At 47.5% G+C, this 15,059-nt stretch overlaps 1 protein-coding gene across 3 annotated transcripts in view; it reads left to right on the forward strand.

Annotated features, from left to right (window-relative positions):
* Nucleotides 1-15,059, forward strand: part of GAB2 (GRB2 associated binding protein 2) — a 93,991-nt gene that overhangs the window by 48,862 nt on the left and 30,070 nt on the right. For all 3 annotated transcript variants that reach the window (XR_001522837.3, XM_015634906.3, XM_015634908.3), the window contains exon 2: nt 4,688-4,988. Coding sequence is in view for 2 of the 3 variants with exons in the window: in XM_015634906.3 (XP_015490392.1) it covers nt 4,688-4,988 (301 nt within the window). In the remaining variant the exon portion in view is untranslated. The remainder of the gene's footprint in view (nt 1-4,687; nt 4,989-15,059) is intronic.

Consider the following 15,059-nt stretch of genomic DNA (forward strand, 5'->3'; position numbering starts at 1 on the left):
GTCTCCTCTCCTCTCCTCTTTCCTTCTCTTTCCTTCTCTTCTCTCTCCCTATATGTGCTATAAGGGTGTGGTGATAAAAATATTAATATTTCAGATTAGAGAGATGTGGCTCAGAAGTTGATCCTAATTGAAAGAACATCCCTTTCAACCCAAAGCTAACAGTCTCTGACAAACTTCTCACTTTGGAGCTAAGATAATACTGGGTGGGCCACTCCTACAGGCCCCACCAAGAGCCAACTCTCCATGTTGTCACTGTTTGATTCCTTCTCACAATTGTGGCACTTGGCAAGTTCCCCAGCAATGGAGACCTGGCTTTACTGACACTTTATTATTTTCCTCACCTCTTTTCTTTTTATCTGAAACAGTGTATAGGCTGGATCTCTGTGTTCACTTTGCAGAGAATAGGGCAGCAGAGAGGAAGCTGTCCAAATGTCCCTCACTATAACCATAGTTAATAAATCCTCTCTCTGGGCTGTCAGTCAAAGCATTTGGATTTTTAGGCACTTGGAGGCCCCAGATTCTCTGAGCTCTCAGCCCTGATGCCACCAGCTCTGTCACAGCATTGCACCGTCAGGACAGCCACAGGAGACATGAGGGACCTCACTCCTGGAGTTTTTGGGTGGCATCTCCCACCACCCATGGCAGCATCTCAGTTGCTCAAGAGCAGCCACCTGTTTGGTTTGGCTCTTCTGGTTCCTCACCCAGCAGGTGGAACAGGAAGGGTCCCAACCTCTGCCTGAGCCCCTCCTGAACATCCTTGCTAAATACACTCAGCCAGTGAACCCAGCAGCACTGCCTCACCTCTGCCAGCCCAGCTCTCCATAAAACAGCCAGCTCCAGGTAGTATCCAGCTGGAAAGAGTTACGTTTTGTAAAATTTAACTTTGCCACGGCACTATTGAGGTGGAAAAAAATTGAGCAGCGGCCACAATTCTCAGTGCCCAGGGAGAATTCACATCACAACAGGAGCATGATGGGCACTTTTTTTAACAAACAAGTCTTTAAAAGAAGTACTTGCCAAGTGTCAAAATATTTGTCAGTGATATTAAGGGCCTTTGGCAGCCGTAATTTAACCGTGAAAGAACCTGATGCCGGGGAAGGACCACACAGCTGGAAATTTGTGCTGCAAAGCAGCATTTTATGGTTGTTAAGCTGTTGGCCTCTCAACATTGTAAAGCTGTTAAACAAACACAGCCCTTGGCTCACAACACGTGTCAGGGAGGCACAGTGTTTTGGCAGGAGGAGACTGATGGCAACAGGGTCTTCAAAAGACCTGTAAAGAGGTAGAAATAAGCAGAGAAGGACAATTCAGGTGGAGGATGAGATGCTTCTTGGCCATCACAGCCTCATGCTGGAAGAAGGTGGTCTTGGAAAGAGTGTGTAGGCTCACATGGAGTTGCATCCTCCCCGGGTTTGGCATCAGATAAGATTGCCGTGCACATATGGATCCTGTACATCTTACCGCTGTCATAGCTGCTGCTCAGTAGACCCTTAAATCCCTCTTTTGCAGGAAGGTGTTATCCTAGGGAAGCCTAAATGTAGAATATTTGTATGGTATTGGTAGCTTTGAATGGGGAAATAAGTGTCCCAGGAGGATGAGCCACGTGCTGCAAACTGCATATTGTTTGCTGCATGTAGTGACGTGTTGAAGCGAGCTGTGTTAGTGACAAAAAATGCCCCAAGAGCAGCCACAGCCTGGCAAACACAAGCTGAGCCCTGGTCCCAATAAAGCCACAGCAAATCCACAGGGAAGAATTAAAATATACTTGCTGAGCCCAGCACTCAAAAATTCAGAGAAAATGTCCACAAAAATAAGGAGGTTCCTATCTATTTCTTTACAGTTTGCTTCCATTCTCTTCTAGCAATCATTGCTCATTCCTTTGGCTTGGAAGCCGATCTTAGGAGGCAGGAACAGCTGGTCCTGCTGCAGGGAAGTGTGGTGGGAGATGCCTCCAGCTGTGCTGCCTGCAGCCACCTGTCCAGGACAGGCACTCCTTAGACTGCTGCCATGAGCTCTTTTTCTGGGTCAGAAGCTGTATTAGAAGAGCACCAGTGACCCTTTATCATCAGGAGGGCACCACAGGGATGGACAGGGTGGTCTTCCCAGGCCTGTGGGACTCCTGCCCTGTCCAGTGGTCTCACCCTCCAATGATACTCCACCTCCTGAAGCTTTCCAAGAAACATTATGCCTGCAAGACCGATTCTTTCACAACTCTTCTGTGTTAAAACTTACCCAAAACAACCAGACTCTGTGTGTTACACTCTTCGCTCTGCCAGATCTTGACTGTGTGGTACCTTTCATTGCTACCAGACAGACCAAAGAGAATTGGAGGAGTTGTGGTTCTCACACTGGTGATAAAAAGAGAGGTCGTGGTAGCATCATTTTTCTTGCTTGCAGCATTTCCTCCTGCTTTTTCCATGGAAACTCTAAATTCCAGTGTCTAGTTTCTGCACTTGGTGGATTTTGTTAGGAAGTGTCTGAGCCATGAAGGGAGGCTGCAAGACTGGGGTGTAGATGGTTGGAAAGCAACAAGCCAAGCAGCAAGAACCAGTGCTGGATGTCAGCATTCAGGTGCTGGTCCATGTGGTTGCACAACTCCATCTTCTTGCAGTCCCCTCACTGATGTGTGCCCCTGTCTTAGGTGGCTGCAAAGAAATTACTCAAGTGTGAACAGGAAGAAGCTAATGGGACATTTACCACCTAGAACTAGGAAAAAAATGTCTATGGGTTTCTTTCCCAATGATTTGGGTGATCCATTTTGAGGAGATGGACTAGTAAATTATTACTGCTGCCTGGTGAAATTGGTTTTTCCCCTCCCTGATGGACACAGCTCCACTGTGTCTATTTTGTCACTCAAAAACAGCCATTTTGATGAGAAGTGGGTGAGATTAAGCCAAAATCTGCTAGCCTTGCACGTCCTCTTGCTAAGCAATTTGCTGCTTCACTGCCTTTGGAAGATTGCACTGAAGTTGCTTTCCTGGCACCAGGAGCCGTTTTGAGAATTAGTGCAAAACTAATTTGATTACAAATCTCAAAGACACTAACAAAAGCTATTTTTGAGCTTTTGAGAAGTAGGGTCTGAATCAGACTGTCCAGGGAAAACACCACAAGAGTTTCTTACCATTATTTCAGCCACAAAATTCTCCAAAATTGTGGGATTCTGGTGCAGTTGGCTGTCTGAGATCTAGCACGTGTCCATCACCAGTATGTAGAGCTTGTGGTCAGCACCCGGGGAGGGACCCAGCACACTGCTTGCCTTGGTGCCTTTCTTGGGTTACTAAAGGTGTTTGTTCTTCCTTCTTAAAAGTATCGTGTGCTTCCTCATAACCCAACCTCTTATAATCATTAGAACTCTGGTTATATATAAAATATATATAAAATATAAAATATATATAAAATATAAAAAAGGTAAGTCTCATTTAAAAAGCACCACTGTCCAGAGCCAGGGCAGGATGGCAGGGAACACATCCACTCCTTTGACATCCTCTGGTACAAACTGAGGTCTTTGTCAGGTAATACAGGAGCACTGGTCATAATTCACATCATGCTTATCCACATGCACCTCTCAAACCTTTGCTGCCTTCAAAGACAGCCTGATAAAGCTGTTTTAAGGACTACACTTAGATGTAATCCTTGCCTTCCCTAGGCCATGGGAGCTGAGGCCTTTGCAAAGGAACATAGTTCTGCAAAAGGGAGGAGCTCAGGGTGGTCCCTCAACCCCATTCATCCCTCACACAAGTGCCATGATCCTCACTCACCCCAGAGAAACACTCTGCTCACCTCATGGGATGGAGGGTTACACCTGCACCATTTTCCCTCACTTTTAGCCTTTAACACGTTATTCTTGTGGCTATTCCCCCTCCTGTGGTCTCCCAACTGTGTCTGGCATGGGTTGGGAAGCAGGGCTGAAGCTCTCAGGGCCAGGGCTGATGGCTGACATTTGTTTTGCTGGTTAGTTTCTAACTCTGCAAACCCCGGAGTCCATTCCGCAGGTACTTTGGCTGGGGGCCGCCGTCAGCAGTGCTTGGAAGAATCAATGATAACCTTTTCCTTTGCTAAGGAGTTACCCATGTGCCAGGGAGCAGAGGATGCTGAAAAACAAATGAAGCTGGGAATCTCCATGGGTCTCCCTGGCATTATTCCTGATATTTGAAAAACAAACCAGCTCTCCTTTGGTTTTATTAGCCTTTCTATCCTGGCATTTAAACAGAGATTGGCATGGTCAGTATCTGCAGACACATCCTATGATGCTGTCAGGGGTTTATCTGAAGGTTAGGACACTCAGGGTGCTACATCCAGAGTGCCTCAGTTCCCCTGAGCTGCTGCGAGGCATTTTGGCATTGTGACACTCGGTAATGCCACTGCAGATTATCCCACAGCACAGACAGAAGGGCATTTGGGTTCTGGAAGCACGTCTGGGCTGTAGGGTAGAAGCAAGCTTCCTCTGAGCCTCAAGACTGGCACCTTTTGGGGTCATCTTATGCTGTGATGCTAGTTCAGTATTTAATTCTCCTGGATTTTAGTATCAAACTGAGGAACTGAGTCTTGCAGGTATGCCTGAGCATCATCCCAGAGAACCCCATGGTGGATAAGTGTCATGTCCCTCTGTCACCCTGTGCCTAGCAGTGGCTTTTCGCTCTCACAGATTGAGCAGTGGGGTTCATGTTTGTTCTTGTCTTGGTTTCAGGCATGGAAGAAACGCTGGTTTGTCCTGCGCAGCGGTCGGATGAGTGGTGACCCCGATGTCCTGGAGTACTACAAAAATGACCACTCCAAGAAACCTTTGCGTGTCATCAACCTCAATTTCTGTGAGCAGGTGGATGCGGGCCTCACCTTCAACAAGAAGGAGCTGCAAGACAGCTACATCTTCGACATCAAGACGAGTGACAGGACCTTCTACCTGGTGGCTGAGACTGAGGACGACATGAACAAATGGGTTCGCAGCATCTGCCAGATCTGTGGCTTCAACCAGTCCGAGGAGAACACAGGTACCATGAGAGACAGGTCCATGGCTAAGAGCATCTTCTCTCCTGTCCTCCCAGTGGGCCCAGGTGCTCTTTCAGATCAGACCTGTAGGAGGGGGGTGCAGCCTGCCACAAGGCTGGGAGGGCTGAGTGGGAAATGCATGGACATGTGGGAAACTTTCATAAGCCTTCCTGCCTTTGACATCTGAAGAGCTTGGCTACTGTGAGAGCAAATCAATTTTACCCTCCATAGCTATAGACCCTTCAGTCTCTAACAAGAAATTGGTGGTGTTTGTGGACTTTTTTAGTTGCAGCCTTTGTCCCTATCCATCCTCAAAATACTCTTTCAGAGTGGTGGAAACCAGCAGTGAAAATCCCCCTTGCTCAGGGGTTTCAATCCCTTGATGGAGTAGGGGGAGAAGCTTTACTGGGACCATTTTCCTCTCCACTGCAGTTGTCCCCACTGCTGGCAGGCTCTCATGTGGAGGACAAACATCCTCCCTTCAGCTGCATCCCCATCTCTTCCTGGGACCCTCAGGGAAAGCATTGGGAAGGGAGAAGGAAAACTCCAAGTAGCTGATGTGCAGTGAGGGGACCTATTGTCTGACTTGTGCTCCTCAGCTGCACTTGGGCAAGCCTCTGCATAAGCACCGCTGAGCTGCCTCTGCTTTCCCAGCTCACAAGGGCGCATATAAATCCCGAGTGCGATGGGATTGGGGGAGTGAGCCTGGGCTGCAGCTCTGCAGTCCCCTACCCATCCCATTATACCTGGTAGCACCTCTGGCTACCTCTGCTTCACCTCATCCATGGTCCAGTCTCATCCAAGGGACTGCAGGCCTGTGCTGTGTCTACATGAAACTCACTATAATAGCATCCAGCTCGAATCTGTTTTGGTCCCTCGTGGAGCAGCTGCCATCCGCAGGAGTTGAAACCCTGCCAAGAGCTTGTCAGGCAGGACAGCAAACAAAGCATCGCAGCAGCGCGGATGCGATCTTCTCTGACTGACGCATGAAACAGGATGTCACCTTGGCAATGGGTGCACAAGTGGCAGAGAGGATCCTTGATAACGTCGCCAGTCAGGTCTTTCAGGGAAAGGTCAGGCTAAATAAATTACATACCGTTCCAATGTCAGCAGCACAGCCCTCGAGGTTCAGCAAAATTGTTCAGGCCCCTTTTTAGGGGCTGTTTCATTGCAGGATTTTCCATTTTGCGTGCGTTCAGCTGGGGGAACTGTTTTTCTTCTCATTTAGTAAAATGAGCTTTCAGCCCAGCAGCAGAGGATCGATACGGGACTTCAGTGAAATATAAATCTGGGCAGCAAAAGGAAAAACAATCTCCCGCTTGCAAGTACATCTGTCCCAAAGGGCACACAGGGATCATCAGGCTGCAGAGATCCAAGCACTATTCCCTGCAGGATCATGAAGTGACATCAGCAAAAGAGGAACAAAAATCCCTATTTGTAACAGAATCACAGCTCGTTAACGCTGTAGGGAAAGTACCCACTTGAAACAGTACCCAGCTGCCAAAGTGTGATTTTTCTGAGTAAGCCAAGAAAAAGCCTGCAATGGCAAATGCAGCAGATGTGTCCAGATGCTGCAGCAGAGAGGGAGCATGAATTATTCAGGGCCAGTGCTTTACTTCAGTCCTTGCCTAAGCAGTGACCCCATGCTCACCTTTCCTTCACCATCCCTGCTAAGTAATGGCAAATAAATAAATCATCCATTTCTCAAAGCGGGTAATGCTCATTTGAAGAACCCATGGCCTGAGGCTGGACGGAGAAGTTGAGGGATCATTGGAGCATGATGGGAGTCTTGTTGGGAGTCTTGTCCATCTTAGCATATACAAGCTCATCATGCATCCTTCGTGAGGTGCCATCTGGAGGGGACAATGAAACAGTCCTAGCAACCTGTTTGTAACCCTGCTGTGCTGTGCTGTGCTCTCTCTTCATCACCTCCTTGAAGTCAAGGGTGGATGGATGGGAGAGGATCAAGAGTTTGTGCAAGATTAAGACAGTTTCTGGATAGAAACAGAGCTTGGGATACTTGGCATTTTGTTTTTGGACCTTTCTTCCCTCATCCTCAAACTTTTCTGTGCCTTGTTGTGGCCTCTGCCTTGGAGAATGGAGGAGTTGGTAATTGGATGAACCAAAAAGGGGGAGGAAAAGGTAACCATCATGGGCAGGAATAGCTCCATGCTAATTGTAGCAATTAATTAACTAAACCTTCTCCCAGCAGGCAGGCAGCATGGTGGAACAAGATCAGAAACTTCCAGGGAAGCCACTGTGCACATTTTTCTGGTTGTACTTGTTCCTGGGTGTGTGACTGCTTTGTACTGGCCCAAAAGCCTTGCTGGGTCTGGCCCCACAGCCAGGCTGTTCCCAGCTGGGCTGTACTCAGCTAGGGAAACACTCCATCACTGGCAAACACATTTACTGCAGTTGCCATCATATGCTGATTTACTGCCTCTTTGAAGGGACACCCCACATCAGCTGAGCCCCAGCCACTAGTCAGTCACTAGTTTGCTTATAACCCAACGGTGATGGAGGACAAACTCATCAGCTTTTGGGGCAGTTTGGGTAAAAGCCTGTTCCACCAGCTCCCCGTGATGGTAGGGAAAAGGCTGGGTGAAAAGGCTTTTTAGCATGATTTAGTAAGCAAATGGGCAACCTGGAAGCAGTGATATAAACTGGCTGCAAACCCTCTGCAGCAGTGTGGGACCGTGCTTAGGCGCTTCCCATACTCCCAAAAGGCAAAACAATTAAAAGGCAAACAGATTTACACCCTTCGATGCCTCTTTCCGTTTGCAGCTCAATGGGAGTGTGTAAATTTTCTGTCACTTGGTTTTCACATTAGTCCTTCATGTCCTGTCTAGACAGGGGGACTCTCAGGATTAAGGAGGAGGCTGGACTTTAGGGCGGTTTAATGTCATGCTATGGCTCACTGCTGGTTTGCTGATCTCCAGCTGCATTATACATCTGTTTCAGCGGAAGGAAGCTCGTTTCAGCCCCAGGGGCCTGAATGTCAGTGAAGCAGAGGGTCCTGCCGGCTGTCCCAAGGAGCAGCCGCTCAGCAAAGCCGCCCCGGTGACTTTGTTCCCTGCCCCGACCTGAAAATAATTGCAGAGCAGCACGATTACATCTGCCAGGAGAAGGGAAATTAAATTGATTCTAAAGTGTTTACCCAGACTGTGGCAAAGCTCTTTGTTTCTGTTAACACATATTTACTTTGAGAGCTAATTACTATTTTTGAACAAGCAGAACCTCACAGGATCCTGGCTCCTCTATGTGTCTGAGGAAGCCGACCGTGCTCAAGGAAAGTAGATTTGTTCCTGTCTCACTGCTGCCTTTACACTGCATTTTGCCCTGCTGCCACCTTGAGTGATCCAAATACAATGGGGAGAGACTAGCCAGGGGCCCTGGGCCACAAGCTACATGAGAAAGGCCAGCGCGTGGGTATTTCAAACCATCTGCATTTTCCCTGCCCTAGTGGGCAGGCAGCCAGGGCTCAGCTGTGAACTGAATTTTCTCATATGCTTTGTTTGTTGAAGTTAAAAAAAATACCAAATCCCACTAAACATATCTCATGTGCCATTAACCCTTTCTGAAGCTGGTGCTTCAGCCAAAACCCCTCCTTGTCCTATCCTTAGTATGACAGCAGTGCAGCTACAATAGCCTGTAGTTTCATGTGTCACAAAACAGTGTGTACCCATGCAGTGAGCATGTCCTTGCAGGGGCCCTATGCAAGGATTAGTTATTTTGAAGGAGTCAATAACTTTATTAACTTTATGTCAATTTACCATGCCACCACCAGCACCTCCCTGGAGCTTCTCTTCTACCTCCTCTGTGGAAAAGAGGCTCTTTCAGGGGCTTGGATTTGTGGGTGCTGACCAGTCATGGGTGGGAGTTTAAAAGCTTATTCACACACATCATTAATGCACTGTGCTAGAGGTTTAATCCATACATGAAACTAGGGAAAGGAATATTTGCAGGTAAGTAGATGTCCCTGCTCTGAGCTGAGAGCTCCCTTCACTTGAGGGGGGTGAGGAAGGCGTGGGAACAGGATGGCACTGGACTCCTGCCCTGATGGGTTGTGTCTGGCAGCAGTAGCCTTTCCCACCCAGTCTAGGCATGTTGTCGTCTTCTTTTTTTTGTCTTCTTTTTTTTTATCATCTGGGACTTAATATCTTTTATTTATTTCTCTGCTTTCTGGCAGGGACTTGCTCCAGGGCGGTTCTGTGTTCTGGCTAACTCCCCACTCCATCTCCAAGGCTTGGCATTGGTATTGTGTGTCATGACAGGGATCAATCCCCAGCAAACCCAGCAATATCTCACTGAACATGGGTCAGGGCTGAGCATTAAAGTTTAATGGAGATGTGTCTTCTCTTCCTCCTTCAACTCAGACCTGCTCATTCTAGCAGTTTAGTGGATCAGCCTGTGGATACCAGTCACTTTCTGCTCACACTGGTGAGATCTGCACTTGACATGTGTAGGTCTCTTTGGCTTGGTTCTGCCCCAGACCCTCTACCAGTTGCCCCATTCCAGGCCATGAGAGCAAATTTATTGCTCTTACTTGACTTGCTTTGGCCAGGGGTCCCATATGGGCTGCTGGCTGGTTGTCCCCCAGCCTGTTGCCTGCCAGTCTGTGTTATGACCCCATCTGGCTGCTCTTGCACCTTCCTCATGTCTCTCCCAAAAACATCTTTGTCCTAGCAGCAGGCCAGTGACACCTCCAGCCCCATGGATTCCTTGCAGACAGGTTTGCCTGCGTGTTTGCCCAACAAAGGGAGCTCAAGATGGACCAACAGAGAACAAAGGGAGAAGAAAACAACATAGATACCTCTGAAGACTTGTTGGGAGGACAGGAGCTGCCCAAAACTCAGTGAAGAGGCTGTGGGCTGCAAGGCTAGAGTAAAACCAGGTTTGAACATTGTATACCACTCACCTCTCCCAAACACTCCCAAGTCACCAGTGTTCCCCATCCCTGCATGCAGCAGCAGGGCACCAGGGGAACACATGCAAGTGACAGTTCCTGCATTCCTGTCACCACTGCCTGGCCTGTGGCCAGGAAGAACCAAAGCAGAGGGGAAATACCCAAGACCAGGTACTTCCTTGCTATCGTGCCTAGCACATGCCTCCTTCCTTCCCTACTTGTGTCCTGGAGGAGTTACAAGCCCAGAGCCCAGCCAGGGAGTGTGCAAAGGCTGAGGAATGTGGAGTGAGAAGTGGGGGCAAGGAGGGATATGTGGGGGTGTCCTTGTGTCCCTGACATCACCCAGGTCCTGCTGTGTGTTGTTTTGGGATCTGCAGGCAGCACTGCCACCTAAGGGCAACGGAGCAGGCAGCCCCTTGTGGATCCTTGTGCCATCAAGTGGGACATGGCTTCCTAGAATCATAGAATGCTTTGGGTTGTAGGGGACCTAAAGAGCATCCAGTCCCAGCCCCCCTCCATGGGCAGGGACACCTTCCACTAGACCAGGTTGCTCAAAGCCCCATCCAAGCTGGCCTTGAACACTTACAGGGATGGGGCATCCACAGCTTCTCTGGGCAACCTGTGCCAGTGTTTCATCACTCTCACAGGAAAGGATTTCTTCTAATATGTAATTTAAACCTGTCCCCTGCCAGTTTAAATTTATTCCCCCTTGTACCCCTTGACTTTTTATCTTCTGTTGACACAAGTCAATTGGTCTTGACTCCATCTTTAAGCCTAGTGTGAGTTATACACTGTTGGCAGACAGCACAAGAAGCAATGAACAAGAGTATGTTTGAATTGAGCTTGACAACTCAATGGGATGGACAGGGCATATCTGGTTGGAATCTCTCCAGATACCTCACTTTCCCATGTTTGTTCACCTACCCAAAGACCTAATGTCCCCTGCCCCATTTGTGACTTGGAGGTGGCTTGTGTTGGGACAGGAATGTGGAGCTTTGAGCCCTGTACTCTGACCTGCTGTCCTCCCATACATGCAGATTCAGGCTTTTCCTCGGTGCTCCCATCAATACCTTCAGCACTCAGTGTCAAGGAGCTCCTTCTTTTAAAACACCTATGTCCCATACAGATCCACTGGTTGCACACCTCAGGGGCATTTGGATCAGAACCGCCTCATCCTTTCCTTCCATTTTGTGAGTGTTCCTAACAAGGGAAGCAGCTGTGGCTGCAGATTGACTCTGGAGGACAAATGCAGAAGTCGTATCTCAGCCCCAGGTTTGACCCAGCCTCACTGGAATAGGTGGGGGAGACCTGGTGACACAAACACACTTTGCACCAGGCTCATGGTTAAACTTCAGGTGCATGCAGGCACCTTCTTGCCAAAGTCACAGTTCATTCCTTAGCCTTCCTGCCACTTTAAATTTGTTCCAAACTTCCCTGACCCTGGTTTTCCTGCTCCACAAACAGCAAGTTATTTTAAGATCTGACACTATTCAGCTTTTATTTCTGTGTAAACAATACCGGAGATGGAGTGGTATTGGCACAAAGGAGCGGCTTGAGAGCAGTTAACTGCGTGCTGTCTTTTTCCCCCTTTTTTCCCTCTTTCCCTCTGGAGATAAGCTAGTTAAGGTACTGATGAGTCTGCTGAAGAGCAGAGCGCCACTAATGACCTCGAATTTGCTTCCTAGAAGACAGAAACAGGGAGAGATCCTTGCTGATCTCCACCAGCTGGTCAGGGTGTCCTTGCTGTGATTCCCCTGGCAGTTTGGAGAGGGAACTAATGCTGCTAAGAGCGAGACATGTTTGGGTGGTTGTAGTCTGTCCACTTCTAGGGAGAAAAATAAAAAATATGTCTAGAATTAGGTTAATCATTTGCACCGTGAAAGTGGCCATTTCTTTCCCTTGGTTCTCCAAGGAATTAGGACTGATGAGCTCAACTGTCCACTTTCTCCTAAAACTCACCCCCACCTGTCTCAGGATTGCTATCAAGGTCTTTGCTATCAAGCTGGATCTTCAATGGTTTCATTTTCATCATTTCATTTGCACCAGACAATGATCAGCTCCTGCTATTCTTCCATACCTTAGTTCCCTTGCTGTACTCTGCTCTTCCGCTCTTCTGGGTTCTCAGAAACAGGACCAGTGTCAACACTGCAGTGCTGTGGTGGTTGCTGTCCTTGATACCAAGAGGAAGTCTCCTGCCCATATAGGTGCCAGGAAAAGGACTGAGGCAAGGATGCAGAGGGTTTTAGCAAGGGAAAAGATATCTTAAGGTATCTACGTGATTAGAAAACCAAGCCTCTGGCTTCAGGGCATCTGATGTAATCAAATCTCTGACATTTGCAATGCTTGGACCAAGACTTTCTTCACAGTTTGCGTTTTGGAAATTTAGGAATTTTTAGGATTTTCTTATTTAGATGTTTTTATTGTGACTGTGGATATTTTGAATACTTAAGGCTGAAAAAAAATCCAGAAGATAATTGAGCCTTGTGCTTGAAAACCTATAACTCTGCCATCCCAGAGAGTCCACTGGAAGATAAGTATTTTTTGAGCCTCCTTTGACCATACCCAGCACTGATGGGAACTGTCAGAGGATGCAGCTGTTTGTGGGAGCACAAGGTTTATAGGCAAAAAATGCTCTTATCTCACTGCAAATAATAAAACCATCAACCAGCAGAAAATAAAATTTATGCTCAGCTTTCAAAAAGGACCAAGGGTTCTTCTTGACTGTTTCCCAGCTGGCGCCCAGCTCAAGGGTATCCAACTGGCCTCTTCTGAAGATAAATACAGAGCTGGAGGACTGGGGCCTTTGGGGAAAATCCTGCCCTTTCCTTGCCAAAGTCCCACTGGGTTAGCTGAGCTGAGGCTGGGATTTGAGCTGGGAGAGAAAGAAGAAATGTGTAGTTCAAGAGGTTTGAGGTTTTTTTTAGAGCTGAAAGTATTTCCCAGCCTTTCCAACACAGGTTTTCTAGCAGAGATTGACAAGCTGAGTTCACATCTCAGCCTTGGCCAGAGCTGTCTCCTGGCCTGGCACCCAGAATCAGAAACCCATTTAACATAGTTCTTTGTTTTGTAATTGGCTTTTATGGCTATGAGCCCTGTCAGATGAGCTCTGTGAGTTTAATGGGCACAGAGGAATTTTTAGGGTGACTTACTGACCGTGGAAAAATGAGCGTGGCAGACGGTATCAGCAGTGCATCAAAAAACAAAACCATGTAAAGCCCTTGGAAACAAAAACAGCTGATGGACTTGAAGTGACACTGTCTGAGCAGAACTGAGGGAGAGAGGCATTTTTGGGTGTCAGCCAGCTGAGAGGAAACTCAGTCAGATTCGCCTGCGTTTATATTTCCCACAAGGGTGTTGGGACTGTTGTAGCCCATGTGCCCCAGTCATCCACTTTGGGATTCATGGAGCTGCCATGAATCTGTGTCTGCAGAGTTTCTCAGGTGTTAGGGCGGGATACAGACCCCCAGGTGGTGCCCAATACATAGGAACCAGCATGGGAAATGCAGTGGACAGAGATCCCCAAAATGCAAGTGCAGACAGGTTGGATGAGGGAAAAAAATCACCTCTTTAAAGAATAATTTTCTGGCAGTTTTTCACAATGTGACAATATTTTTTTTCCCCCAGGTAAATGTATTTCCCATTTCTTACCTCCATATTTGCCACTGTTCCCTCCAGTGTTTTGAGAGGAACATGGTTTAATATGCCCTGTGCACTGCTTTGTAAAACGTGATAAAAGCCAGGACAGATAGAGACTCTCATTTCCTGGACTCCAATGCCTGTTTGTTTGCTGGTTTGTATTGCTTTATATTTCCAATTAAAATCAAGCCTGAGCAAAGGGAAAGCTTTCAAAAGCCTTTAAAGCCTCCAAGTGAAGGCACATGGAGCAGGAAGGAGACACGAAGCTGTCGATTCCTGTGAACTTTCCATGACACCAGTCAAGGTTTGTTTCCAGACTGATTCTTATTTATGAATGCAGCAGCATTTATTACTGATTTTATCTGTAAAGATAGCATTTCTTCCCTGGATGGTTTCTATGCCTCAGTTATAATTGCTGCCTGCTCCTCAAACATACATTTATGTATTGTGGTACAACACCAGAGCTGTAATATTGTCAATTGCTTAGGGCTGTGGGGCTTACACCTGATCCAGGGGCGGCCTCCTTCCACGGCCCAGCTCCCTCCAGGAAGGCTGGGAACATCTCATTGTAGATGTAGCCAAGAAACATGTCTTCTGCTATCTCAGGTGCTGCACAAGCACTGAGCAGAAGGGCAGTCTCTGCTTGAAAGGATTCATCACTGAGGCACAGTACAGATGTGTTGGAGCGTCTTTTCTCCTGCCTGTAGCCATTTGCTGCCTGAGGCACATCAGCGATGGTGCCTGTTCCCTCCAAGCTGGGAATGGCCTTTAAAGGGACACTTGGTCACAACTCCTGGAAAACTTGTTTAAAAATGAGACTGTCCAGGGAAATTAGATGTTATGTATCTCTTCTGTTCCCCACTTGCCCACAGCCAACTGCTTCTCAGTGGGATTCAGACGTAGAAGGGAGTTACGGTTTCCACCAGGCATCCAAGGACCATCTTTGCCATTTTTCCATGCTAACAATCACTGTAAGCCACAGAGGATGAAGCAAATTCTTAAATATGTGTGGAAAAAAAGTCCAGCCCCCCCCCCCCCGCCCCCAAAGCCAACAAAGCAAATCAACTTGAGTCTTCATCCTTGGAGATATTCAAAACCTGTCTGGACACAATCCTGACCTGCTGTAGCTGCCCCAACCTAAACCTCATGTCAGCACTTACTGGGGATGTAGCTTCCTTTCATACTTACTGGCTTCTTGTCACATGCTGAGGAATGTGACTTGTTAGCACCTTTGATTGATTGCCACCCATTATATCTGTTTATTAAAATGGAAAATAACATTTCACCTCAGAAATTTCATCATGTGCTCTCTCGGTTCCACATGACCTAATCCCATCCCAGCCAGTACTGCTGCTTGTGCCAAGTTTTGGTATGATTACCTTCCATCGTTTCACTGCCAAACTGTCCCTGTGCTTGAACGTTGTTGCTTTTGAAAGTGAACTGGAGTGACTCATTGCAATTGGTATTTTTCTTTAATTTTTTTTTTCCATAACTGTCAATGAACCCTCTTTTTGAAGTGTTGGGCAGGTGT

The sequence above is a fragment of the Parus major genome, chromosome 1 (genome assembly GCF_001522545.3).
Source record: "Parus major isolate Abel chromosome 1, Parus_major1.1, whole genome shotgun sequence".
NCBI lineage: Eukaryota > Metazoa > Chordata > Aves > Passeriformes > Paridae > Parus > Parus major.